General features: G+C 31.7%; 2 protein-coding genes across 6 annotated transcripts; one reads left to right on the top strand and one right to left on the bottom strand.

Annotated features, from left to right (window-relative positions):
* The first annotated feature begins 746 nt into the window (after positions 1 to 746).
* LOC106652636 (DNA-directed RNA polymerase II 16 kDa polypeptide) lies at positions 747 to 8,419 on the top strand. Of its 2 annotated transcripts, XM_014371708.2 has the most exons (3): positions 769 to 1,048; positions 6,305 to 6,485; positions 8,176 to 8,419. In XM_014371708.2, the coding sequence occupies exons 1-3, from the start codon at positions 988 to 990 to the stop codon at positions 8,348 to 8,350; spliced, it is 417 nt and encodes a 138-aa protein (XP_014227194.1). In that variant the 5' UTR covers positions 769 to 987; the 3' UTR covers positions 8,351 to 8,419. The 2 variants fall into 2 exon arrangements, with proteins under 2 accessions (XP_023315452.1, XP_014227194.1); XM_023459684.1 differs by lacking the exons at positions 6,305 to 6,485; positions 8,176 to 8,419 and adding an exon at positions 2,831 to 4,168 and having other exon boundaries at positions 747 to 1,048.
* A 1,735-nt stretch (positions 8,420 to 10,154) lies between these two features.
* LOC106652635 (spermidine synthase) lies at positions 10,155 to 19,938 on the bottom strand. Of its 4 annotated transcripts, none has more exons than XM_014371705.1 (6): positions 19,846 to 19,938; positions 18,812 to 18,965; positions 16,321 to 16,441; positions 14,215 to 14,461; positions 13,176 to 13,405; positions 10,155 to 10,451 (listed from the first exon to the last, which is right to left on the bottom strand). In XM_014371705.1, the coding sequence occupies exons 2-6, from the start codon at positions 18,940 to 18,942 to the stop codon at positions 10,296 to 10,298; spliced, it is 885 nt and encodes a 294-aa protein (XP_014227191.1). In that variant the 5' UTR covers positions 18,943 to 18,965; positions 19,846 to 19,938; the 3' UTR covers positions 10,155 to 10,295. The 4 variants fall into 4 exon arrangements, with proteins under 4 accessions (XP_014227191.1, XP_014227193.1, XP_014227192.1 ...); XM_014371707.2 differs by lacking the exon at positions 19,846 to 19,938 and adding an exon at positions 19,607 to 19,664; XM_014371706.2 differs by lacking the exon at positions 19,846 to 19,938 and adding an exon at positions 19,303 to 19,363.
* Positions 19,939 to 26,740: the final 6,802 nt, after the last annotated feature.

Genomic DNA, 26,740 nt, shown 5'->3' on the forward strand with positions numbered 1-26,740 from the left:
CAACCCCAGTTTAAAAAATACATGAATTATTCACGCAGATTATGTTTGGATTCTGCGGAAAATGCGTGGATTTCGCTTGAAAAGTACATATATTCCATGTGGAATTAGCGTGGATCATCTACATGAAAATACGAACGATTTTTTCGACTGAAAATACTGTCCTACATTTCAAAATTTAAATATTATTACAGACGTATGTAAAAAAATTTAATTGAAAAATATCAAAACCAGCGATAAAAATCCTTTTGAATTTATTGGTATAAATTTTCATAACGATTTTTATTATTTTTTTGTAATAGAAACACTGCAAATCTCAAGTAGTCAAAAAAAATTGAAATAATCTATTTAATAGAAAATAGTAAAAATTGAAAGATCTAATTAGAATTGATGATTTATTATTCGATGATAATTTACTAGAGATTGTATGATATGGTATGTACAAGTTGGTTTTAACCATAACATGCATACATCTAGTTTTGCATTTTTACGAAGATAAGCATTATCAAAAGAACAAGTTAATTTATGTTAGTACAATATTTAACTAATAAAAATATGTAGACTCGTAAGATCATATTGAAATATTTATCAACGGTACAGTACATGATTAAAGTTGTGGTAACACAATAAAATTCTCATCGAATACGTTCAATCAGGAATAGAGCCTTCGCCAATGATGGCATAATGCAGCACCGTTTGACTGTCGAATGTCGACGAGCTATGCACATGCCCGCATTTATATTTCCGTGTCTGAGCCATAACGCATCAAGTTCTCAGTGCTCACGCTCGCTGACCGCTGTGTATAGTGTATATACTGTTTGTGTCGTTCGTCTCGCTTCATTCCTCGTGCGGTAGTCTTTAGTTGTAGCAATCAAGCATTAAAGATAACCTTATTTTGTTTTGACTCAGTTTTAACCAAGTAATCGAGCAATTTTACTTGAATTATTCATAATTATACATCAAATCCGATAATAAATATATTTCATTAATATGGCGCACTTGAACACCGAACCTACTGAAGAAGATGCCGCTGATTTGCAATTTCCCAAAGGTAATTAATTGATATTGCTAAATGTACTGTAGTTCTTAAATTTTGGAAAAGCTACATTAACACATGAATTGTCTGATTTATTATCATAGTATTGAAACAAACTAATACCTTATAAATTACAAAAAATAGGGGCTCAATTCAGAACCAAGTAAACCTATCATTCTAATTAAAGAGATGTAGCTTTTACATAGATTCAACAATAATTTATTCAGTTTTTCATTTATTTCAAAATTTTTTCAATTAAACTTTGATATAACAAAATACAACTTATCAATAGCATTAAAGCTTTAATGCGCAGACATATATCCCTGGTCTAAATATATAGTGATGACCGATATTGTATTTATGCCAATGAAACTTATCAAATTAGTTAACTTCATAAAAACTACTTATTTTTTTGAAAATTTTAATTTCAATGAACATCAAAAAATAATAAAAGTAAAAATGTGATACTTAGTAGAATATTTTGAAAGTTTTATGAATTGTTTCTATTCATATTACATAGTAAATTAGCAACTGACACAAAATTTGTATGTTGAAATTCATATAATATGTTAAATATTTATATTTTGTGCAAGATATTCTCTAAACTATAATATTAAATTACTTCTTCCAATAATTTTATTGTTATAAAAATATTCTTATTAGTCTAGGAACATTTGATTATTTTAATATATTATATATTATAAAAATTCTAAAAATTTGTCTTTACTTAAATTAAATATGAGTTTAAAAGGTTTTAGTCTTATTTACAATTGTCTGCATCAGTAAATACGAAAGATTTAGTGACATAATTTTTGTTCTACAAATGAGAAAATATCTTACTTGATCAAGTAATATAAATTTCGATTTGGAAATAATATTCCCTTTTAATCAACACCCAAAAATAATCATCCTTAAATTATGTCTGCAACCATTCATATGAAAAATTTGTTAATTTTTATTTTAAAACAGAAAAAAGTCACAAGTAAATAAATAAAATAAAATATAGATTTGAAGATTGATAATCAGATTAAGGAAATTGATTCTATAACTATGACAATATTGTCATTACATTCAGTATTTACTCAATTATTTGATTCACTATAGTAGGCAACAGTATTCGTCATTTTAGAAAACCTTTTTGCAATCTTTATCTGTATATTTATTTTAAAATCAGAACTATACTATTATTTTTATTGATCATAAAATAATCTGAACAATTGTCATAAATGATTAGAATATGAAGAATAATATTACCAGCAAAATATTTCAGATTGGATTAATTTTTTACGCTTTCATCATTAACATATGCTAATGGCCTTATAAATAACATTTTTTAGCTCGATACATTGACTGACAAGTACTAAGTTATTAATCCAAAGTTCATTCTTAAAAGATTTACTCAGAGTTTTTTTATCTGAAATTATGATTTATTACCAATGCTCCCGCTTTTGAAAAATTGTTTGCGAAAAAAATTTTTTACTTCTCCAAATACTGCCTTTCGAACTACTAATATTTTATCGAAGTTCACCATACCCAAGTAATGTACCTGAAAGAGTTCGCTTTGATTATTATGAAAATTTAAGCGTATAAAAAAAACATAAAACATCAGAAAACGTAAAAAGAGGAAAAAATTAATACATAAAGTATACTGCAACTGTATTGCAGTCAAGAACCAACATTTTTCATTTTTAAAAAATAAATTATAAACAGAAGAAGATTAAAATCAGAAATAAAATTTTTAAGGTTTTCAACTATAATTTAAGTATATGAATCTCAAAAAGAATATCATTATTTCAGACCTCAGCAATGTTGATCAGAGCATTGTAAGACACCAGATAGTAACTACCAAATTAGAGGATTCAGTCGCAGAAAATAAGTGTTTTATCTGCGATCAAATACTCTGCGAACCATATATACGTTGTGCAGTTTGTGAAATCATATTTTTGTGTAAAACTTGTTTCTGCAGTGGACGAGAAAAACTTTGTCATACGAATAATCATGATTATGTTATAATTAAAAATAACTTTTCATTGTTCCAAAACTCAAATTGGAATGCAAAAGAAGAGATTAAGTTTTTAAATTTATTATTAAAATTTGGTTACGGTAATTGGACAGATATATCTCTTGGATTATTAAATAAGACTCCAGAAGAATGTGAAAAACATTATTTAAAGTATTACCTTACCAATTCATGTGTTGCACAGCTACCAAAATTCAATAGTTTTGTTTACTCTTATGCAGAAGTGTGTACTTATTCGTCTAACCACAAAAACACGATTGATCCACCAAGATATACTGAAACAGAAACTAACTATAAATTGATCGCTGGATATAATCCTGTCAGATCAGATTTTGAAATAAATTTTGATAATCATGCAGAAATGATACTTAACAATTTGTCCGCAAGAAATAATCTTACTAATGATAAATGTTTGAATGAACGTATACATCTTGCCATGATTGAAATTTATAACAGAAGATTAAAAAGTAGAAAAAAAAGAGAGCGAATTATTAGAAATCATGGATTAATCTCAATAAAGAAAAAAAATATGTGTTTTGATCGATATAGTTCTTTTATAGACAAGCAACTAGTCAAAAGACTTCATATTTTCTCTCAGTTCTTCAATGGCATAAATTACGATTCGTTAATGGAAACTTTTTATCGCATCGGTGAATTGAAACAAAAAATGCATACTTTATTTAAATATAGATCAATTGGAGTAAAAAGTTTAGATGAAATATATGTTTACACTGAAGTATCAAAGATTAAAAATTCTTCGTCAAAAATATTGAGCCAGTATACTAATGCATCAGAATTGAAAAACGTTCAGAAATTTTCGTTAACTTCCGTACCAAAAAAACGTCAAACTCAACAGCCTATAAACTTATATCCCAATATGCCTGGATATGAAAAATTGTCAGAAAAAGAAAAAGAACTCTGTGCAATTTTAAGACTTGTACCGAAATCATTCATAGATCACAAGCATTTGCTTATAACTGAATATAATAAGTTTGGAAAAGTTACGTTATCTCAAGCTAGGCATCTGTTAAAAATTGATGTCAATAAAACCAAAAAAATTTTTGAATATTTTTCCAAAGAAGGTTGGATAAATAGATTGTAGTCAAGGGTTTTTATTCCGGATTATTAATGTTTGGTTATTCAAAAATAAATTATTTTATTCCAATTTATTGATGTATTTATTCAATTTATTCTTATATAATATAAAAAGCTCGGATTTTGTTAAAAAATCATGTATCAGTGGTGCTTATGTATGTACACGCTTATGGTATGTGAAAGGACGTATAGAAAGGGTCCGATCATAACATCAACATCCCTGATACGTGCCGCACTCCGTAAAGATGTCCGTTTTCTTTAAACTGACTAGACGTTTAAAACGCGCTCCGCGCGTGTCAATTTTTTATTTGTGTTTTGAGGTTAGTTTAAGATTCACAAATAGTAAGTTTCAAACGCGCTTCGCGCGCGTCAATTGTTTCGTTCTTACATTGAGATGAGGTTACTTAAGTACTAACTGTCTGTTGACAGCTAGCAGCGCAGGTGCTCGTAACGAGTCGCGTGTCAGCCAATCAGAGGTCGTTTTACGCGGCTTCACTTGGAGGTCTATCTCTTTTTTATAAGTAAAAAAATAAAAAAAACATTATAAGTGGAAACATTACAAGTAGATTAATTATAAGTAGATTCTGAAGCCATTTGTGAAAAAATTCACGGGCTACCATTTAACATTTATTTAAAATTTTAAAACTTTATCCCTGGTACTGCAACTCGAAACGCAACTTGAAAATTTTCTGAAAACTCTTTTTTCTAAAACTAGAATAATACTTGTTTAGTATTTAATTATTTTCATCATAATATTCTTTTAACATAGGACCAAGACATGTTTTTGCCACTTGATTTTATTAGAGCGGTTTTTGCGCTGGGGTGATGATATATTGTTGTTCATTTTTAGTTATCGTGGTTTTAAAAATTCTTATTTTCTACATCGGAAAAGAAGGCCTTGAAGCACGTCGGCAATAAGTATAAGAAGCAAATGTGCAATTAAACAATTATTTTGGAATCCAAAGAGCAGGTGCGAATATTCCATGAAGAGGAATTGATGCACCTAACATTCGACGCATTGAAGAAAATAAAAGTTTGTGTAATTATTCAGGCGCTTATTTTTTGACAGTGCAAGGTTGTACCTTAAATCTAGCAGGTGTACGGTATTCGCGAATACCGTAACACAGGTATTATTTTAAACTAGAAAAAAATAATTTTTTTACTAAAAAGCGAACACGTAACTGATTCACACGATAAAAAGTTAGGATTAATAGTATATTTCTCAATGGGTGCAGCTATGGTTTTTTAGCAAAACGAGGGATTACAGTACGAGCCGAAGGCGAGTACTGTAACGAGTTTTGGTAAAAAACCATACCTGCACTAGTTGATGATACTATTTTTTCCTGCGAGAGCCTAAAATTAGCGGCAAAGTTGCGCATTTTAGGTTACAGTGGGAAAAAGTACGTTTTTGCCTCTGATTTTAAAACGTAACCTTTCAGCGCTAGGGATACAAAATAATGTAGTGTTTCGGTATACTACTGCTCAAAGACTAAACTTGATTTAATCCTGGTTTTTGTTGCCTTAAATGATTTCAGGTTTACCTTTATATAAATCGAACTTGAACTCTGAATTATTTAAATCATTTTTAAGCCAAGAAACTAATCTTTTCATGCTTTGCGTGCCTAGGAAGCGAAAAACTGGAAAGGCTCAGAGCATGTGTAATTATCGCCCGAAGTGAAACCGAAGCTGTTAAAAATGGGCTCCGAGGCTTTCTTTTTTCACTTCATAGGTGCGTATTAAGAAGTAATGTAAGCCTAACCGAGAATCCAATGCTTTTAGTATGGGAGTTATTCGGTTAAGACGGCCATTTTTACCCCCACCTTGGCTTAAAATACTCCCCAATACTATTGTTCATGATTCCCCCAGCAGAAATTAACTTTTTCGTTTTGGCCACCGGGGCGAAATAAGTTAGTTTTTGCTGGGGTAACATGAAAAAGTTAACTTCTGCTAGGAGATTAATGAAAAATATATGGACCTACGAAGCGAAACAAGAAAACCTCAGAGCACTTAATCTACTATTTTTCATTCACATTCTTAATTTTAATCGGTTTTCTACGGCAAAGTTCATATATATTGTAAACGAATTATCAGCTGCTTTAAACATTTTGATATTTTATGATGCGATGATTAAAATACTTATGTAAATACTTTTTCAGAATTTGAAAATGCTGATACATTGCTTATATCAGAAGTTCACATGCTTTTGGAACATCGCAAAGCTCAAAATGAATCAGCTGAAGAAGAACAAGAATTTTCGGAAGTATTTATGAAAAGTTTAACTTACACAAATCGATTTCGAAAATTTAAAAATAAAGAAACGATAGCCGCTGTAAGAAAGTAAGTTCACAGTTTTACTTTAAAATATGATCATCAATCACTCTAATAGAATAATATCAGTATATTATCATTCAATCTCAATTCGTTTTTTAAACAAAAATACTTCAAAATATTCTTATTTTATATCGCCGATGCTTATGAGTAAAAACACACATCATCGAAGTGCCGTGAAAAAAAAACACCACATCGTATCCAAAGAGGTGTGTTTTTTTCCACGGCATCCAAAGAGGTGTGTCTTTTTTTACGGCATTTTATCATTATGTTTTTTTTCGTAGCGTTTTTCACTGCGTTTTTACTCATAAGCAACGGCGATATGAAGTTTTTTTGGAGAGCATTTTGTTATATATTGTATCAGTATCTCAAAGGATTTATCTTTACTGGAGTAGTGTATTTACTTTACAATTTAAATGTGTTTTCTACTGAATAAAAAGGTTATTATTACCACTAATAAAGTAGACTTTGTGACGGTGAACTCCCCGTGCTCACCGCCTGCGCGGGCTTCACAAGTCCTGGCCGGCTTTGTCGATTAACGACGCGCCAGACGAGCGGATGCTCGTCGCCGACTACAGTCCGGTTAGCTACAAGGGATAGAAATTAGGGCACGATATTACCTCGAGGTCGTACAGGCACGGCTTCCCTCCGAGAGGAGACGCCGACGGGTAGGGAGCGGGGACTCCGTTGGCTGCAACACTGCACCTGAAAACGTACCTGAAAACGAGAAAGTCCGCGAGAGAGAGAGAGGAAAAGAATATGAAAGGTTGTTCGAATAATTTAAGTTAACAATCATACAAAGCTTTATTTAATCTACTCTGAACTGATCATTCACTCGGAGCCGAAGCTCACACACTCACACTCACACTTGGTTGCGTATGCGAGCTGCGTTGCCGTTTGAGGGTCGGCGCGAGGCACGATAAGACAATCAAACTACTCACGTTGCTCCTTGCTCACGAGGTTCGCGACCACACGGGTAGACTCCGCGTCGCCGGGGTCTCACAAACTCAAGCTGCTCTCCTCGCAATTGTCTGTTGGCTACAGAAGTGAAAAGGGACGGGCTGGGGTGGTCGAAACGGTGTTGCGTTGATGAGGCTTGGTGCGCCACGTAAATCGCCAGCACGCACACTCGATAACGGTGGCCACCAGATTTACCCGCACGCGAGAATACTACTCTCCACCAGATTACTCCAATGCACCCGAACACTCGTACACTACTCTCTACACCAAAACTCGCTCTCTACACACAACTCTCTACACACAGTACAACAAATCAACCGTAACGTTCGCGTATATAGAGCTCTGCTCGAGACAAAGGTCCAACTACAAGTCTCTTCTTCACTCTCTCACTGCTCCGACTCTACTCTCTCGTCATCTGCACACGTGCATGCGACGATCTCCGCTTCGAATTCGCAACGTGTAATCGGGCACGGGCCGCTCGCGCAGTCACGTGGTACTGTACTCGCGTGAGGCCACAGTGGTACCGGTTACAATGGTCGCAACTCATTCACATCTTCACGCGAAACCCTCAAATCAGACGTGTCTATGACGAGTCGCTTACGTGGCTCGACGTTCGCCTATAGCACAACGTCACAACTTGTTAAAAATAATTTTTCTTTAGACGCTCATTCGATATTTCTAACGTAAATAGATCGTTTTTATTTATTCATATTTAATAATTTAAATTATATTATTTTAGTTTGCTGAGTCAAAAGAAGCTTCACAAATTCGAATTAGCATCTTTAGCAAATCTTTGTCCTGAAACACCAGAGGAAGCAAAAGCTCTGATACCAAGTTTAGAAGGAAGAATAGAGGACGAAGAGTTACGAACGATCCTGGATGACATACAGACTAAAAGATCTTTGCAGTATTAAAAAAATTAGTTTTAAATTCTTTTGTCGGAAAATATATAAGTGAAATAAAATGTTGGTGTAAGCTTTAAACAGTTTTTTGTATTAATTTGAAAAAATGCCTTATACTTAGAAACTTAATTCTGAACGAACTACTTCACAGATAAATTTAAGTTCAATTTTCGTCTCAGAACTGGTAACACGTAATAATTTTCCTATGTCTGTAATGTTTTGCACAAAAGGATTTTTCATAACATTGAATCGATTTTAAAGGCTATTTTTACATGAAGGTTTTTTAGAACATTTTGAAATTCTTGAATTTAAAATTTCCTCTCACTTTACAGACTACAGATTGAGTTTTATGAGTTGAATACCAAGTTTTTAAAATTATAAAACAACCATATAACCCTTTAAACGTGAACTTTTGCTTATCTTTTCTATAATATGTTGATTTGCAACAAATCGCCACTAACCCGAGTAATCGATGAACACATCGTGTGAAATAAAAATCGTTGACAATAAATCAACTTAAACAGAAGATTGTCACGTAAAACTTACTAAATTAGCTGAAACGTATTGTACAAGACTTAAATTACTAAAAACTTGGATTTCTAGTCACTATAAACCGCTAAAGCGTATAAAACAGCTAAATCATGCAGCTAAATTCATTACTCTCTGTACGAACTTAGTATTTCACCCAGAAAAAAAATTGACAAGTGATTTCGATGTATGTTTCACTCGGTTTTCTAATGTTGAGGTCCAAAAGGCGAAGTCAACCTCCATAGCCTCAAAAAATGGACTTGAAGGTATAACACGCCTTATCTTTTTTGCCTTTAAGTTTAAATCTTTCGTAAAGGTCTAGATTGAAAGATCTCGCGATTTCTCGTGAGAAAAAACAATGCTAAAAAAACTTTTTCGATATTGGCCAGTGGTAATGAGAAAAAGAGCATGTGGTCGGCCGTTTTCGAGCGACGTAGCGCACTGCTATTGGTTGCGCTACTCTACTATGTATCTTTTTTGTTCATGTATTCAATTTAAGCTACAAAATTAAACCAATTTTGTTCAGTTGCTGTCTAAGCATTATGGGTCAATGTTCGTGGTATTATTTTAGTATGAAAAAATTTATCTTTTCGGTTTGGAACAAAGATTAATTGAAGACGCACCAGCTTAAAGAGTCGCCGTAGCTTTAATCGAGGGGGTACGATACTTATCTTTGGAAACCCGTAAAGCCGTTCCCGAAGTTAAAGTTAAGATTAATGTAATTATTGTACCCTGGTAGAAATGCAACATTTTTTGACCGATAGTGTAACGCTTTTTCTCATATAAAATAGCCATTTAATGGCCATTCATGGCAAATGACCATTAAATGGCCATTTTATATGAGAAAAAGCGTTACATTAAATGGCCATTCATGGCAAATGACCATTAAATGGCCATTTTATATGAGAAAAAGCGTTACACTATCGGTAAAAAAATGTTGCATTTCTACCAGGGTAAAATCTAGCTGCATTATGACTGCTGCGTGTATGAAATCTTGAGCCAAAATTAAATTTATTATCGACATGAATATTAGGCAGATTAGTCATGTTTGAGGGGAGGGGAGGGGGGTATGACACTGTGAACCAGTGCAAAACACACGAGTATATTTTAAGCCATAGTGGTACGTAATGATATGTGAAATCTATTTCTGAAGTTTTTTGGGTTGTGAGCGTATATTTTAGCAACTATGAAAAAACGCCACATAACTAACTTTGGCCCTTTCATTTGAGAAAATCATAATCATAAGTTTTACTTTGTAAAAAGGTCGTAGTAAATATGAGCAGATTAATACTTTTTACTTTTTTTATTAACATATTCATATTAACAAACTTTATCAACTTTACATAAATTTGATTGCAAATGTTCTTTTTTGCAATTAATCAAAGTGTCATCTTTTAGTTGTAAGAACAAAAATGACTGTTGTGATAGATCAAAAATGTTTCTGAACATTACGCTTCAAATTTTTTTCAGCAAATCGGGGCAAGATAAAACAAGATTCATGAATTTTGGAACTATAATAAGATAAATTCAAGTTATCTAATTCATTTTCTGAAAAAATTTTCCGTGGCTGCTTGAAATCGATACACTGCAAAACATATGGAGTTTGAAAAAAATATTAACAGTACGTAAAAAAATAAATAATATTTTAACGTTTTTAAGGGGGGGTATAGTATTTTTCGCAAAAATTTTCGATACTTTTTTTATTGTCTTATTCGATTCTATATACATTCAAGAGTATTCAGTTAAAATTTTAAGCCAATCGGAGCAAAATTAACCAAGATATGGCCATTTTAACGCACGTGCAAAAAGGAAGAAGGACTGGACCTCAAAATCTTTAAACGCGTTTTCTGAACAATAGCATTTTCAAAGACGGTGTACATCATATTTCAAAAACTTATTGACCGATCTTTTTGAAATTTTACACCGTTATTTATTAACTATTTTACTAGGTAGTGACGTCGAGATATTTTCATTTTTGCGAAAATTTTCATTTTTTTTCAACAATTTTCCGAAAAAAAAGTGCACTTTTTTGTTTTATCCCCATTATTTCAACTTCAAAGTCACGCCAAATTTTCAAAAATGAAAATATTTTAAAAAACTCGACGTCAATACCTTCAGAATCCTCTAAACTAATAAAAAATGTCATTAGGCTCGTTTCTGATGATTCTGCGAGGAGTTGTCGTGTACACCGCATTTTTCAACGTGTTTTCTTCAAACCGATGCCCCAGGCTCATTTTTCAATATTTTTCAACAAAAATTTAGCTGAGTACTCTTGAAGTGATGCTTTTTAGTGTACAAATCGATATTACTACATTTTCATTACTAGATTTCAAAAAATTAATCTCAAAAATGAGCAAAAATAACTAAAAANCCCCCCCCCCCCCTTAAAGAAACCTGTGGTAAGGTACATTTAGACAATCATATAAACTTAGATTTTTCAGAATCTTTGGACTCTTACGCTGTCTGAAAAATTAAAATGATCAATGATTTATTCTTTTAAAAAATTATTCAAATAACAGACTGATTTTTATTTCATTTATTTTTAACTTAACTTAAACTAAAATAGCATTTTTAGTTCCTATAGCAGAAAAATCCATATTTGCATTGAGATTGAATATATTTTTTTAAAAATAAAGAAAAAATATTTTGGTGAGGAATGTTGAGTGGTTTCTTTGTGATCATTGATCATTTCAATATATTTTTTTAAAAGCTTTGACAAATTTGTCAAAAGTATAAGTTTTTTATGATTGTCAAAATGTATTTGAACAAAAACGAGCTTAATAAAGAAAATATGTGACTCCTTTTTATTTAAGGGCTCAAGCTATGTCTCTTATGATGATTTAAAATGTTATACATTTGATACTTGAATTTATTTTAAATTTGGAAACCCATCGCGCTAATTTACTTAAATGTATTTTTAATCTGACTTGTATATATCTTATTATACAAGTCAGATTATTATATTATACGGATTATATCACAAAAGAGTTAATAGTTCAAAAAATAAAATTAGAACAAAATATGTACTCTCGAAGAGTACATTGAAAAATGAAAATCCTGAAAATTTCAGCCATCTGGGTCTATCCCTCGTGGATCTTCGGGGTCTCAAAGTTGGAATTTGATGTTTCAAATTTTATTTTGATTTCCAGGGACGAATATAAAAATATAGTTGAAACATGATTTTTGATCTAAAATTTGATAAGGAATTCAGATTTATTATCAAAAATCATTTTTGTAAACTTCTGCTTCATTAAAAGGAAGGAGAAAAGCATAAAAGTCAAAAAATAAATATGTTCGTCTCCAGCGATAAGGCTAATATCGTAATATTTTTATTGATACTTCAAAATACAACTTGTGATAAACTTTGGTCATCCGATAAAATCGGAGTTAATCCATTACTTACAACTATTTGAAATCTCAGGGTTTTTGTGCAAATATCGCGTCCTCCATATCTGAACTACAATTTAGTGAGGTTCCGATTGGAAAAAATTAATATTTAAACACACAAAATGAATGAAAACGTATACAATTTTTACTCAAAAACAAAGGGCTTCAGAAAAAAGTAAATTTTCAAACTTTATTTCCTCCAATCTAAATTCCACTAACTTTTACTTTTCATGAGATTTCCAATGGTTTCTATTTAGAAAATCGAAAAATAAAAAAAATTTTTTCAAAATCACGTTTTTTGGGATAAAGTAGTTTAACTTTTGACCTGATCATTTTTTCGAAAATCGCAGGGCATTAAATTTTACATTAGAATTGGATACTCGTATATTTTTTTGACCCCGTCTTCACCAAAAATACAGTGACCAAATAAAATGTTGAAAAATCATCCTCTTGGGACTTTTAATGGATTAACTCCGATTTTAAAGCGATGACCAAAGTTTATCATAAGTTGTATTTTGAAGTATCAATAAACATATTACGATATTAGCCTTATTGCTGATGACGAACATATTTATTTTTTGACTTTTATGCTTTTTTCACCTTTTAATGAAGCAGAAGTTTATAAATATGATTTTTGATAACGAATCGGAATTTCTTATCAAATTTTAGATCAAAAATCATGTTTCAACTATATTTTCATATTCGTCCCCGGAAATCAAAATAAAATTTGAAACATCAAATTCCAACTTTGAGACCCCGAAGATCCACGAGGGATGGACCTAGAGGGCTGTAATTTTCAGGATTTTCATTTTTCAATGTACTCTTCGAGAGTACATACTTTGTTTCAATTTTATTTTTTGAACTATCAACTTTGTATGATATGACCTATAAATACATTTTTTAAAATCAATCTTCAACTTACATCGTCAATGCTACCTAAAAGGAACCCAATTTGTCCAGTAGGATATGTTGGAACGGATGAAATACCATAATTCACCTTAGGAAACACTGACTGACAAGCTGTGAAATGTTTTTCGACTTGCTCCATGTTAGTCCATATAGTGCCAGCTTGACAACATATCACTCCATTCGTCCTTAAGGAACATTTCAATAATTCAAAATATTCTTTTTCAAAGAGCAATTTTGCAGGTCCTTAAAAAAAATCTTTTATGTAATGAAAATTGTTTAAGCATGAGTTTAGCATCTATTACAAAATTGGAAATAAGAATATACAAAAAAATATTAACTTAATAAAGAAATTAAAAAATGATATATTATTTGAAAAGCTGATTACGCGTTGTTATAAATTAGTCAAATAGACATAAAAACTTAAAGAAAGTTTGAAACCATATTACAATCAAAAATAGATTCCGTTATGTTTCGACCTTGAAAAAGATTTTGTAGAATCACATTACCACTTGAAAGAGGAAGAAAGAAATCCATCCAATCATGTCATTAAGTTTATTTTGACGTCTATTGAGCGACTCCAAGCGAGCTAAAGGTTGACCACTTTGGTCGGAAAATGACGTTTTTCAATGAATGACTCCATATATAGAGAAAAAATTCGACCTTGTAAGGGGCTTTTTGGTCGATTAGGTGTAAAATGAACATATTTTAATACCAGTAATTTTTTTTGATTAATTATACCCATTTTAATATTTCATATCGAAACAGCACCCTTATAAAAATATCCTCTAGGGTCCCGCAAAATTCCTACAGGAGTCCTATAGGATTCCAGTAGGAATTTCGTGGGATCCTAGAGGATATTTTTATAAAAGCAGTTATGACTCTTAATGATTTGCGGGTCTAATGGATATTAAAAGAAGACAACTTTTGAGTTTACAAGAAGTCTAACTTTACCAAACACTTAATTATATGCAATTTACAATTTTAATCCAAACTTACTTTCTAACTTTCAAATCGACCATAATTTTAAATTTCGTGTAAAAAAAATGACTTACCTACGGGATCGCTACTGTCTGTTATAATTACATCAAACTTATCATTTTGATTTTTCAAATATTTAAATCCGTCTTCAATAATAAGTTCATGTCGATTGCTTTCATACCCCTTAGCCATATGTGGCAGAAATTTTTTTGATACTTCAACTACTTTTGCATCAATCTCAACTTGGACAATTTTCTCAACTGTTGGATATTTGGCTACTTCTCTAGCAACTCCTCCATCACCTCCACCGATAATAAGTACCTACAACATAGCATATTTATATAAAAATTTTAAAATGGTATTCTTAAGATCGATTAAAAGGGACAAGATTTAAGGAGTTGTCAAAGCCCCGATTTTGACCGACCGAGCATTAAAAGTGTACATTTAAATAACTTTTTCACTAGACCGATTTTCGAAAAACGGCTCTGTGGAGCCCTCCGTATTGATGCTGTGAACAACTGTACCAAATTTCATCCCATTTCATGCAACAGTTTTTCCGGAAAACGGGATCGAAATGTTTAATTTAGGTTTTCAGGTTTAAAAATTCTAACCGACCGTGCCATAATGGCCTGCTTAAGTCACACGTATCATAATATACTATTCCGAAATTATATAACATCATTAATTCTGTTGATAGTCTAAGATGTTAACATTGGACCAATCCATGTCGTATCCTTGATTTTCTTCAATCTGAGATGCCACAACTGACTTCGAACCGTCTGCATTTTTATGTTCACCCATGCGGATTTTGAGCTTTGTTTTTATTTGTCAAATGTAATTTTCAGAGAAGTCTGTGTATTTCAGATGGTGCATTGCTCCCATTTGTTCATACTTATCAATCATGTCTTTCTGGTTTTAAATTTTTCAGTCTGAGGTCTTTTGAAAAGGTATCTGTGTAAAGCTGCTGGATAATCATTTTCTCTCAAACAACCATTGACATCGTTGTCTTTTTCGAAAGTCAATCATTGTCTCTTTTGGTACCGCTATTATTGACGTTTTTATTCTCATTATATGGATGATTCTCCCGATTCATTAATATTACGTGTCCTAGTGACGTAGGGGCTTAAGACGATGCCTAAACCACAATTTTTACCGACCGAGCACATAAAATGTATATTTTCCTAACTTTTTTTCCAGGCCGATTTTCGAAAAACGGCTCTGTGGAGCCCTCCGTATTGTTGCTGTGAACAACTGTACCAAATTCCATTAAATCCAATCCATTAAACTCTGCATATACGGCACACAAAACAACGATTTGTCCGCTCCGTTGCTGTCCGTTCCGTTAGCAGTACTCGGTTTCAGCACAGGCAACTTCCATGTTAAAAATGAATTTCATATCCTAGCTCTATAAACTTTAAAACAAATACTTTTCAGGTAAGAAACGAAGTTCCGTTCTTAAAAAAAGGTTTGGAGACAATTTTTTTTGCTCACTTTTCTGATTCGAAATATCGATGAATCGGGAGAATCAACTATACATGGATGATTTTCTTACATCTTGCCTTTTTTTATCACCCTTAAGCATACGGTAACCTTATTTCTAGCTATATATAGACTCGATTAGTGCTAAATACTTATTTTTTAATACTGGTACGAGTTGAAAAATGAGCATACAAAGCTAAACTTTGTAGCAAAAGGAATCAGTGTTTATCGATTACATATAATCTATCAAATAAAGTTGTGCTTTCTCACAAATAACTCTTGATATTTATAGCTCTGCGGGTCATAAGTTCACATTTATAGTACTGCTGGTCATAAGTTTATATTTATGACACGCTTTTCGTTAGCATAAGGCGCACTTTACGGCGTTGCATCGTTCCCCTCGCGCTCGTACGCTAACGTCACTTTGCGATACCAGAAAATGCGACTCTTGACTCGAAAAGGGGGCATAAATGTGAACTTAGCTATAAAATTGAATTCGATACTTGAGCCATAGGGTACACTTTCCAACACAGCTATTAGGACCCTCGCTGCGCTCGGGCCCTAAACTACGCCGTACCGTAAAGTGTTATTTATAGCCCTTGTATCATAAAGTATCATCATTTGTTTTCAAATAATTTAGGTGTTTGTAAAAAAATAGATTGACTTGAATGAATCCTCCAATAATCATATTATCAACTTACTCTTTTTGGGCTACCATGAGAACAGAGCGGTAGAAAAGAAATCATTTCTTGATAAGAAAACTCATCCTTTTCAGTACATTGAATGATGCCATCAAGTATAAGAACTCGGCCATGACTTTTTCTGAAATATTGAAGTAAGGTCAGAAATTATAGTTATTGATATGAATATTGAATAATTTTTTTATAGAAAGTCACAGTTAAAATCAATTCTTGACAATTTTTATATATGAAAGGTTGAATCTAGTTTCATGGATAAATTATGGCCTGCTCAAATACGACAGTGAGCGCGAAACAGACGACGTTACACTTTTTTTATCATAAGCATGAACTCTGAGTAGTATATGAGCCGGGTGATTGATTTATGGGCTTCTCTAGGCAACAAAATCAAAAAAATTATAAACGACTAAATCGAGTCCCTTGTATTGGTATAAGTTTGCTATAGAAAAAAATAAAAGAATTTTGATGGTTACTTACAGGTTCTGTTAATTTAGAGTTCAAGGGGATTCTGATGGGCCACGTGAATTTCAACTACAAATGTTATGCTACCACACAGGCCCACTAGGACAGAACCAATCGTATTATTTAATTCAAATAGTCATAAATTAATTATTAAGTAAATGGTTTGAATAATATTTGAGCCGGTTTTCAATACTCCGGTTGGCTTCTGCCGAACCGAAAGTGCAGCTTACGCCAGAGAAAGAGAGGGAGATAGATAGATAAATAGATAGATAGATGGATGGTTTATTCGACCTTAGGGAGACCCTGCCTGAAACAATGGACACGATAAAGCTTAATATCAAATTTATACAAAAGTTTGTCGACAATAATAAGCGATAATAGATTATATGAGGCATCATAAGTACAGCATTAGTTACATCAGAATGCTAGGGCCGCGTTCAGAATTGTCTATTTGAGTCACTAGTATCGTATTACTACATTATGAAATAGTGGCATAAACTGCGCTCAGGCGTTTACTTTGCAGTGCCATAATCTGCTACTTATGACATGTGTGTAATATACTGTTTATAGCACTGTGCTAGGTTAACATTTATGCCCCCTGTTCCGAGTTATAAGTCACACTTTCTGGTACCGTGAAGTGAGGTTAGCGCACGAGCGTATGCGAGTAAAATGCGAACGCTTCAGTGCCAGAAACTGCGACTCATGACTTGGAAAAGCATGTCATAAATGCGAATTTATGCCACACAGTGCTGTAAAGTACTATAATTTATATAAATAAATTTTAAACATTTATGTGAAACCTGATATTTGGTTTCCGAAATGTTCAGATGGATTAGGCGATTGCTTATTTAATTTAAAAAATTTTTTACAAGTGACATTTATTTTTTCAAAGTTATTAAGAGTTATTAAGGTGATGCCGAAGCCCCGATTTTGACCGACCGAGCATTAAAAATGTAAATTTCAATAACTTTTTTACCAGACTGATTTTTGAAAAACGGCTCTGTGGAGCCCTCCGTATTGTTCGTGTGAACAACTGCACCAAATTTCAGCCAATTACATCATGTAATTAATTAATAGGATCAAAATTTTTTATCTTGCAAACAGTAGTCAAAAATTTCGATCCTGTTTTCCGGGAAAAACTACCCGATAAAATTGGCTGAAATTTGGTGCAGTTGTTCACAGGAACAATACGGAGGGCTCCACAGAGCCGTTTTTCGAAAATCAGTCTGGTAAAAAAGTTATTGAAATTTACATTTTTAATGCTCGGTCGGTCAAAATTGGGACTTCGTCATCACCTTGAAGTGAAAAATAGACACAAACATCATGCACGTTGCCGTGTTTTAAATTGTAAAGGGCTTACTCGTCGTTTCAAAAATATAAAACTATCAGTACTGAAACTAATAGGTTTTCAAGACTTGACGTAGAAAATTTTAAAGATAGACCAAGAGAGTTATATCATTTTACAGGTTTCGACTACGAAAAGTTCATGACAATTTACTATTTATTAGCACCAATTAAAACGAGTAAGCCCTTTACAATTTAAAACACGGCAACGCGCATGATGTTTGTGTCTATTTTTCACTTTAAGATCCTAATAATCTAGATAAAATCATAGGTGTCACTGTTGCTGCAGTATTATCGTCTGTATACAGACGTACGTCTGTACTTCATACAATAACATAATAATGTTATTGAAAAAGAGTAGCAGACAGGTTAAATCAAACACGCGACCGCGAGCACGAGTTGGTGATTACTGCGAATGTCCGCTTAGGACAAGCCTGCCGCCTAGTGGCCAAATTTTCGCTGAAATTTGCCTAATACGAGCAATCATATCAACACTTCAGTTGAAAAATCGAGTCTCCACAAGGTTTTATAAAATTTTCAAAACTCTTAAAAATCATTAATAAGGTGTACGAATTCTGCACATTTGTAAGAAATTTTAAAGCTTTTTTAAACTTTATAAAACTTTCTCATGAGAAAAATTTCCGTCGGGGTACTTTAAATGATTTATTGACTTTATTTATTCACTTACGTTTGTAATACCATGATATGTTGAAACGTTGAATGCTCATTATATAAAATACTGTCAACCTCTAGTGATTGAACTATGCCAGGCCATAAATCATTTATTTCACTAAACCAGCCATTACGAAAAGAGTTCATTTTAAAGGAATTCCTGGTTTAATCTATAATAGAGTAATACAAATTAATGATTCTTTAATTTTCATTTAAAAATAGAATTATAATTTTTTATCAATCAACTGAAGCACAGATTTTGATACTGGGTTAAAAAAAACTATAAGCAAAAACAATAGTCTCACAAGTATAATATTAGTACATTCATAAATATTTCTATTAAAAAAATGAAATCCGATTTTTTTAAATGGAAAAAATATTAATTAAATTCGTATTATGATAAATTTTGAATGATCAAGTTTATCGTAATGCGGATGAGAAGTGAAACTTGAATGATTGAGGCACCACTTTCTATAAGGATGTAAACGATATAAAAAAATGTCATACATCCATTCAATAGATTGTCTAAAAAGTTATTTCTTTTTCTGAAATCTGCCTTTCCTATCAAATATTTTAAATCTAATTTTTTTTGTCGTACATTAGAGGCCCAAAAAAACTATATTTCTTTTTTTAATTTGTTTCAACTTTAATAATTTTAATGATTTATAATTATAAAAGATATTTAAAGAATTTAAAAACCAAAAAAAGATGAGTTTTTTTTAAGATGGTAAACATGTAAAGTCAATAATTTTTTTAAAGCTTTTAAAATTCAAATGGCAATTGGAAAAGACTTGGTTAGAAATCCAACGACTTAATGATTCTCAATCAGTCAGAAGTTTCAGAATATATATAAAGAAACATCATAGCGGGGATCCATATTGAAGGATCCTCGAGTAGAATTATTCAAGTAACCTGAACTCTTATTCATGTTTCATTTGAAAAATTTTCAAAATTCATGCAATATGTTTTTTCTGTATAATAGTTTTGTTGTGAAATATTAAAAATTTTAGAATTGATAAAAATCATGTTAAAAAAAAATATTATAATTACCAAATCGTAGTTTTCTTTCAATAGGTTGAACTAATGATATAGGTAATAATTTTTAAAAAAATTTTGAATCAATCGTAGATTTGTTACAGAGTATTGTTTTCACTTGCTCATGTAGTGATATATTCGAGAAGCAGTCAAATTAAATCATAAAACTGAGTTTCGGGACTAGCGAAAAAATAAACTAAACTAGCATATAAATGACAAGAATTTAAAAAAATATTTGTGTATTAAAACGACACTTGGGGTAAAATGTCTAAAAAACTTTAATAACAAAAAATGTTACATCATTTTTTATTGAATTTACATATGCCTCCTCCAGCCTACGAAGTCATCATATCTGTCTTCCCAAACTTCTCAGCAAATTGCACACCACCTATGATCGAGATGGGATGATATATTAAGTTTCATAAAAAATTGGTTTTGTTGCATTATAAATTATTCATAATTCATTTCATAATTCTTTTTTTCTACTCGCAAAATCCTACTTAAGATAATTGAAAAAACAATCCTGATTTTTTAAAAAATTTTAAGCTGAAAAATTAGGTTATAATAAGTTAAAATTATAGTCTTACTTGTAACTGTAAAAAAAAAACCAAAAAAAAACAAAAGCTATATACGAACGTGAAATTGTCAAAATTTTCTATTTTTTTAAAATCTGCAAAAAATAGAGGTTCAAAAATTCTATTTTTAGTTAGCTGCAGAGAGTTTGAGTTTAAGATCACATTAAACGTTACCATTTGATTATTCTTTTTAAAATAACTGAAGTATGAAGTTGTCGAATTTTCTTTCACACTTACTCTGCGATATTTTAATATTTCCATATTTAGGTTTCCATGTTTTTGTCGCACCATGTATACTTAGTATGATATAATCTATGGTTTATGGTAAAACATTAACCAAATATCACCGTATGAGTTGCAATTGATTATTTTTATAGCACTGCGTGGCATAAGTTCACATCTATGGCACGCTTTTCGGTGGCATAAGTCGCGCATTCTGGCACCGCTGCGTTCGCATCACACTCGCATACGCTCGTGCGCTAACCTCACTTTGCGGTACCACAAAGTGCGATTTATGCATCGGAAAAAGGGGCATAAATGTTAACTTGGCACAGTATAACTATAAAGTGTTGTTCGATACTCGGGCCATAGGGGACATTTTTCGGCCCAACTATTAGGACCCTCGCTGCGCTCGGGCCCTAAACTAAGCTGTGCCCAAAAGTGTTACTTATGGTACTTGTATCGAAAATTTCTATTACCTCTGCGGAAATTGATCGCCACACTAAGTCTTTAGAAATTCTTAAAAACTCTTAAAAACTCTTTAAAAGTCTGAATAAGTCTTTAAAATTCTTACAAATGTCCGGATTTTGTACCATGATTTCAAAATTTAATAAAACTTTATAAGAGTTTCAATTAATATAAATTTTTTTTATAAATTTATATGAAGGGTTTCTAAATTGTTTAGAAAAAAATTCTTTTTAATTTTTACGAGTAATTTTAATTGTTTTAAAGAGTTATAAAGAGTTTTGAAGAGTTATTAAGTGTTTATAAGAGTTTTTAATAGTTTTAAAAACGTTTTTGATTGATCAACGCTCACCAAAAATCAAGGTGAAAAAACCATACGGGCAACCATATGAACAATACATAAAAAAAGTAAATGGAAAAAAACTTAACACTTTTGCCAAAAAGTCGAGTTTCCACAAGGTTTTATGAATTTTTAAAAACTCTTATTAACTCTTTAAAATGATTAATCAGGTGTACGAATTTCGTACATTTATAAGACTTATAAAGACTTTTTAAGACTTCATAAAACTATATCATGAGAAAAATTTCCGTTGGGGTATAATTTCCTTGTGCTGTTGTGTAGATTTTGATAGGTTCACCAATCGATCGACGGTGGCGTGATATGAATCGTTTAGTTCCCAATACTAATATTACTATATATAGTTTAGTATTAATATAACTCTGATGTAGTACTCATTCTGTCAAGAATTTCAGCTTTCTAACGAGATAATCAAAATATTTTTATCGTACTTTTTAGAGGCTTTTAGAACTTAATATTAATACTTAAAATTTTTTATAAGGGAAGTCTTATGTAACAAAAGATCTGCTGTCCAAATTTTTATCTCTGATAATTGTCATAGCTTGCTTGAAAATTGTTGATTGATTTACAAGTGGATCATTTTAACCCATTAAGTCCGAGACGGACACATTTTTGATATTTTTTTGAACCGTTGTATTTTTACTGAAAATGGGGTCTGAATAGTTTCTGAGTTAGCTTATTGTGAGCAAAATTTAATGAACTTTTTGAATCTGGTGTCAGATTTTTGATATAATCAAAAGATCAAAACTTATGGATGGTTTTATAAAAAAACGCGATTTCAAAATAAAATTTCTTTTCTTTTCGAATTTCCACATGAAAATCTTTTAAATCCTAGCGTCTTGGGTATAAATAAAGCGTCCGTGGGCCCTTATCTTAAATTTAGTGAACTCAATTAGTAAAATATGAATTTAGGTACACCAAAGGGCGACTGGAAAACGAAAATATGCAAGAAAATTTCTGGAATTTTTAACTAAAGAATTGATCAAAGAACTCTTTTATCAGTAAAATTTTTTCCTCAAATCCATCATTTTGAAATTCATTCAAAAGAAAAGAAAATTTGTTTTTCGAAGTCACGTTTTTTATTAAAAAACCATCCATAACTTTTGACCTTTTGATTATATTAAAAATCTGACACCGAATTAGAAAGTTCATTAAATTTTGCTTAGAATATGCTTACTCGAAAACTATTCAGACCCCACTTTTATAATACAACGGTTCAAAAAAGTATCAAAAATGTTTCCGTCCCAGACTTAATGGGTTATAATTAATTAAGAAGCATGAAGTGGGAATTGAATTAAATTTTTATAAACTATTTATATACATTTCCCATCTATAAGATAATTTGTATTTTGCTCATTTAAATATATTTTTTAAACTGAAATGAAAAACTTTCACTTAATATATATTCATTATCTTCATTATAAATGAAATGAAACATTCAATACAAACATTTTTATTTTCATAAATGAAAGAATTTCTTATAAGAGTGATTGACACAAGAGAAGTGCTTTTTTGTCGTAACATGACTTTACACTCATAATCCCACTAGGTATTATATCCCAGTACCCAGTAGGTAGGGCTGAAGTCGTAGAATAAACATATAAGCAAGTTTTCCAGCAAAATTATATGAAATATCGTTCAATTCATATACATTGTTATGTTCATTATGAAGGGTACCATTAATTTTCATTATTTGATTTTACTTTTTATGATGTTTACTATTGTGACAACAAGTGTCATTGAAAATTGTAAAACAATCTTTTCAATCGTTGGAATCATTAAAGGTAATACTCATTAAAGTGTTCTTAAAAATATTTCTTTGTTATTAGAAATAGTTATTTATGCAACAACTGCCCTAAAGGCGTTTTTGGGCACGAGTGTGCCAAAAGCTGGGCACCCGTTGCATACAAAATTTTATGCAATAGTAAGCGAAAAATACTTTCATTTTAAAACAAGCATCCAAAAACGCCTTTTGGGCACTTGTTGCATAAATAAATACATCGTTTATTTTTCATAAACCTAATGATTAAGTCAAAAGAGTGCTACTAGAAATATAAAAAACCTGATTATTATTTAAAACTGTTATTAATTCTTTGAAAATAGCTCATCATCAATTTTGGTAATAATCGCTAAAGTATTGTTAATTATCGTTTACCAATATGATACTCTTTAAAAGTAAATAATTAGCTTCAAGTTCATTTATTTAGGGAGTTCATTTATTTAGCTCATGTGTACATCGGTAATTCTCCGAGTAAAAGATAATTCGTGTTTCGCACAAAATTTTTTTCACTGAGAGCATAAAATAAAAAGATGTATACTGGGAAATCTCTGAAACTTACGAGTAGACCACCCCAGCTCCGGGTCATGGATTTGCTCCAAAATTTTTTTGGGGTCTCCAGGTACACAATACTGAAGCTCCCTGTGCTTAGTTTGATCTCATGGGCTTTAGGGCCCATTTTTTAGAGGATTTTCAACATTATAAAAAAATTTTTGTTATTTTCTATATCGATTTAGAAGTACTTTAACGAAAAAGTGCAACGATAAAAAGTTTTAAAATTTTTCAAAGAATCTGCTTGAATTTTTTCAGAATTTTTGGGATCATCTACCACTCTCTTTGAGAAGTCCTAGAATCTATAAAAAAAAGCGTCAAATTTAGGCCTCTTGAATTAAGTGATAGATGGTCCCAAAAATTCTGAAAAAATTCAAGCAGATTCTTTGAAAAATTTTCAATTTCAATTCATGTTTTGGTTCATGAAAACTAAAAAAAAGGTTGAGCGCGAGGTTCCATGAAACTTAATAAAAAAAGTTTACCCTATTGGATAGGTGTGAGAAGCAAGATTTGCAAAATGCCCACTGTGCACTGTCAAATGGGCATTTAGGCCTAGACAAGATTTACAATCAAATAAATCGTAATTGCTTTTGGCAAGGATACTAATATTATGTAAAAGCATACATACAGTCATGCAAAGTGTTTTATTCCTACAAACTCATTCAGAACAGAGTCAAGAAGAGGGTCTGGACTTTAGAGGAGACATAATAAACCCGTGATGACTTTATCGTATCATCCGTACAGTAACCCCTATCGGTGAAGACATGTGTTCAACCGTATTTTGCTAAATAGAATGCTGGTAATGCAATTCAACGAAAACTTTGTAAAATTTACTGTTTACTTGAAAGAAACTCTTCAGGAACATTAAAAATTAATGACTCCTTAACAATTGTATACTAACCCCAATTTGAATGTATGGAATCTAATAGTGGGTGCAACTGACGGTTCTAAAATCAAAAGATTATCATTGTTATTCAAAAACATTGTCAATGCTCTATAATACGTGAAGAACAAAGCAAAATGATTTTTTGTTGTAATAAAAATCGAAAGAAAAATAATCTAAACACCTCGACAACTCAACTGGGAAATGTTTCTTAATTGAAGTCAAGATTAAAAAATAAGATATTACTGCCACGAAAAATAGAAAAGTTCGAAAGTACGTGTAAAATTAGCGGCCGAGGCAAAGCCGAGCCCGATGAACAGCTGTTCTTATGAAGTGGCCCGAAAAATGCTCTTCCCGCTTTGTGCAGCGTCAGGGTAGTAGACTCTTTCAGGCCGTTAGTATGTAAACACATCTGATTTTGATGAGTTTATAGCGAGGATAGTGGAAATGAACACAATGGTACTTTTAAATATACTGATTTATTCAAATACAAGTGAAAAATGATATAGTCCTGGAGCCAAAGAGGGGTCGGATCGGCCACGTGAAGAAGATGGATGAAAACATGTTATTCTTATTTATTTTTTCCCGCTGAATCCGAATATCATAGTTAAAAGTCGCTCAGACTGCCCAAAAATTTGTTAAAACAAATATATTACAAATCGAAGAAAATTAAAATTTTTCTAAATTTTAAACACATATTTGTGTTCTTTGGGCAATTTTAAGCAAAAAGTGTCTCTTGTAAAATTTTCGTAAAATGATTATTTACTGAGATATTGAGACTCAAAGAGGAAAAAATGCACATTTTTGGCCATTTTCAAATACCCATAACTTTTGAAATAACAATGTTAGATCGATTTTAGACCCGCCATTTGAAAGATAAAAACTTAATCTTTAAGGTGATACTAATTTCAAACATGATTTATCATACGGGACATGTTTTTTTGCACTATAAACATCGGCGTGTCAGAGCGTGTAATCGCGTTACGCATGCTACTGACATGTGCATTGCCATCAGAACGTGTCAACGCCGATGTTTGTAGTGCAAAAAAACATGTCCCGTATGATAAATCATGTTTGAAATTAGTATCACCTCAAAGATTAAGTTTTTGTCTTTCAAATGACGGGTCTAAAATCGATATAACGTTGTTATTTCAAAAGTTATGGGTATTTGAAAATGGCCAAAAATGTGCATTTTTTCCTCTTTGAGTCTCAATATCTCGGTAAATAATCATTTTACGAAAATTTTACAAGAGACACTTTTTGCTTAAAATTGCCCAAAGAACACAAATATGTGTTTAAAATTTAGAAAAATTTTAATTTTCTTCGATTTGTAATATATTTGTTTATAACAAATTTTTGGGCAGTCTGAGCGACTTTTAACTATGATATTCGGATTCAGCGGGAAAACATACATAAGAATAACATGTTTTCATCCATCTTCTTCACGTGGCCGATCCGACCCCTCTTTGGCTCCAGGACTAATATGGGACATGAGTCCTTGTTCGTAGTTATACAAAGCGTTAAGTGAAAGATTACAGGACGGTGTGGAGCTCGCAGGATCCGAACTTGTGCAGTCGCTTCCTCACTACGCACACACGGCATTCCTCGCTATTAATAAGATAATGGTACCATAAAGTTAAAGCATACACACACCGCATACATTTAAAATATTCTTAAGGTTTTAACAGATTAAATCTTGTAGTAACTTTGGCTTCCGTCATAGCCCTAGCCAATAACTTATTTTAATCCATTAGAACTCATATCACTGGAGTTAAACTCTCACACATTTCTAATTTTTTATTGATGTGAATTTATTGCTAACAGATTTTATTCACAATTTGATTAAGTAGACAAGATGTTAATAAAAAATGAATAAAAAATAATCAATAATTATTTTCTTAATTTAGATGACTACAACGACGAGAATGAATTAATCAGAACATGTTCTGGTAAGACAGCGATACCAAAATGTGAGGGATTGTGCGAATCTCATATTCAGCCAAGCATCACTAAAACATCGGGATTTCACAGAGTAAGTGCTAATTGCATGAATTATCTACAATTGAATTGAGATTTTTGAT

This window comes from Trichogramma pretiosum, unplaced genomic scaffold (genome assembly GCF_000599845.2).
Source record: "Trichogramma pretiosum strain Unisexual culture from Peru unplaced genomic scaffold, Tpre_2.0 scaffold32, whole genome shotgun sequence".
In the NCBI taxonomy this organism is placed as follows: domain Eukaryota; kingdom Metazoa; phylum Arthropoda; class Insecta; order Hymenoptera; family Trichogrammatidae; genus Trichogramma; species Trichogramma pretiosum.

Excerpts from the sequence above, each read along its gene's own strand:
- LOC106652636 (XM_023459684.1), top strand. The coding sequence starts at position 988 with ATGGCGCACTTGAACACCGAACCTACTGAAGAAGATGCCGCTGATTTG. Across the intron at positions 1,049-2,830 it reads TGATTTGCAATTTCCCAAAG|ACCTCAGCAATGTTGATCAG; the intron begins GTAATTAATTGA and ends TCATTATTTCAG.
- LOC106652635 (XM_014371705.1), bottom strand. The coding sequence starts at position 18,942 with ATGAACTCTTTTCGTAATGGCTGGTTTAGTGAAATAAATGATTTATGG. Across the intron at positions 14,462-16,320 it reads CTCATGGTAGCCCAAAAAGA|GTACTTATTATCGGTGGAGG; the intron begins GTAAGTTGATAA and ends GCTATGTTGTAG. Across the intron at positions 10,452-13,175 it reads TTTTAGGTAGCATTGACGAT|TGTATCGATTTCAAGCAGCC; the intron begins GTAAGTTGAAGA and ends TATGTTTTGCAG.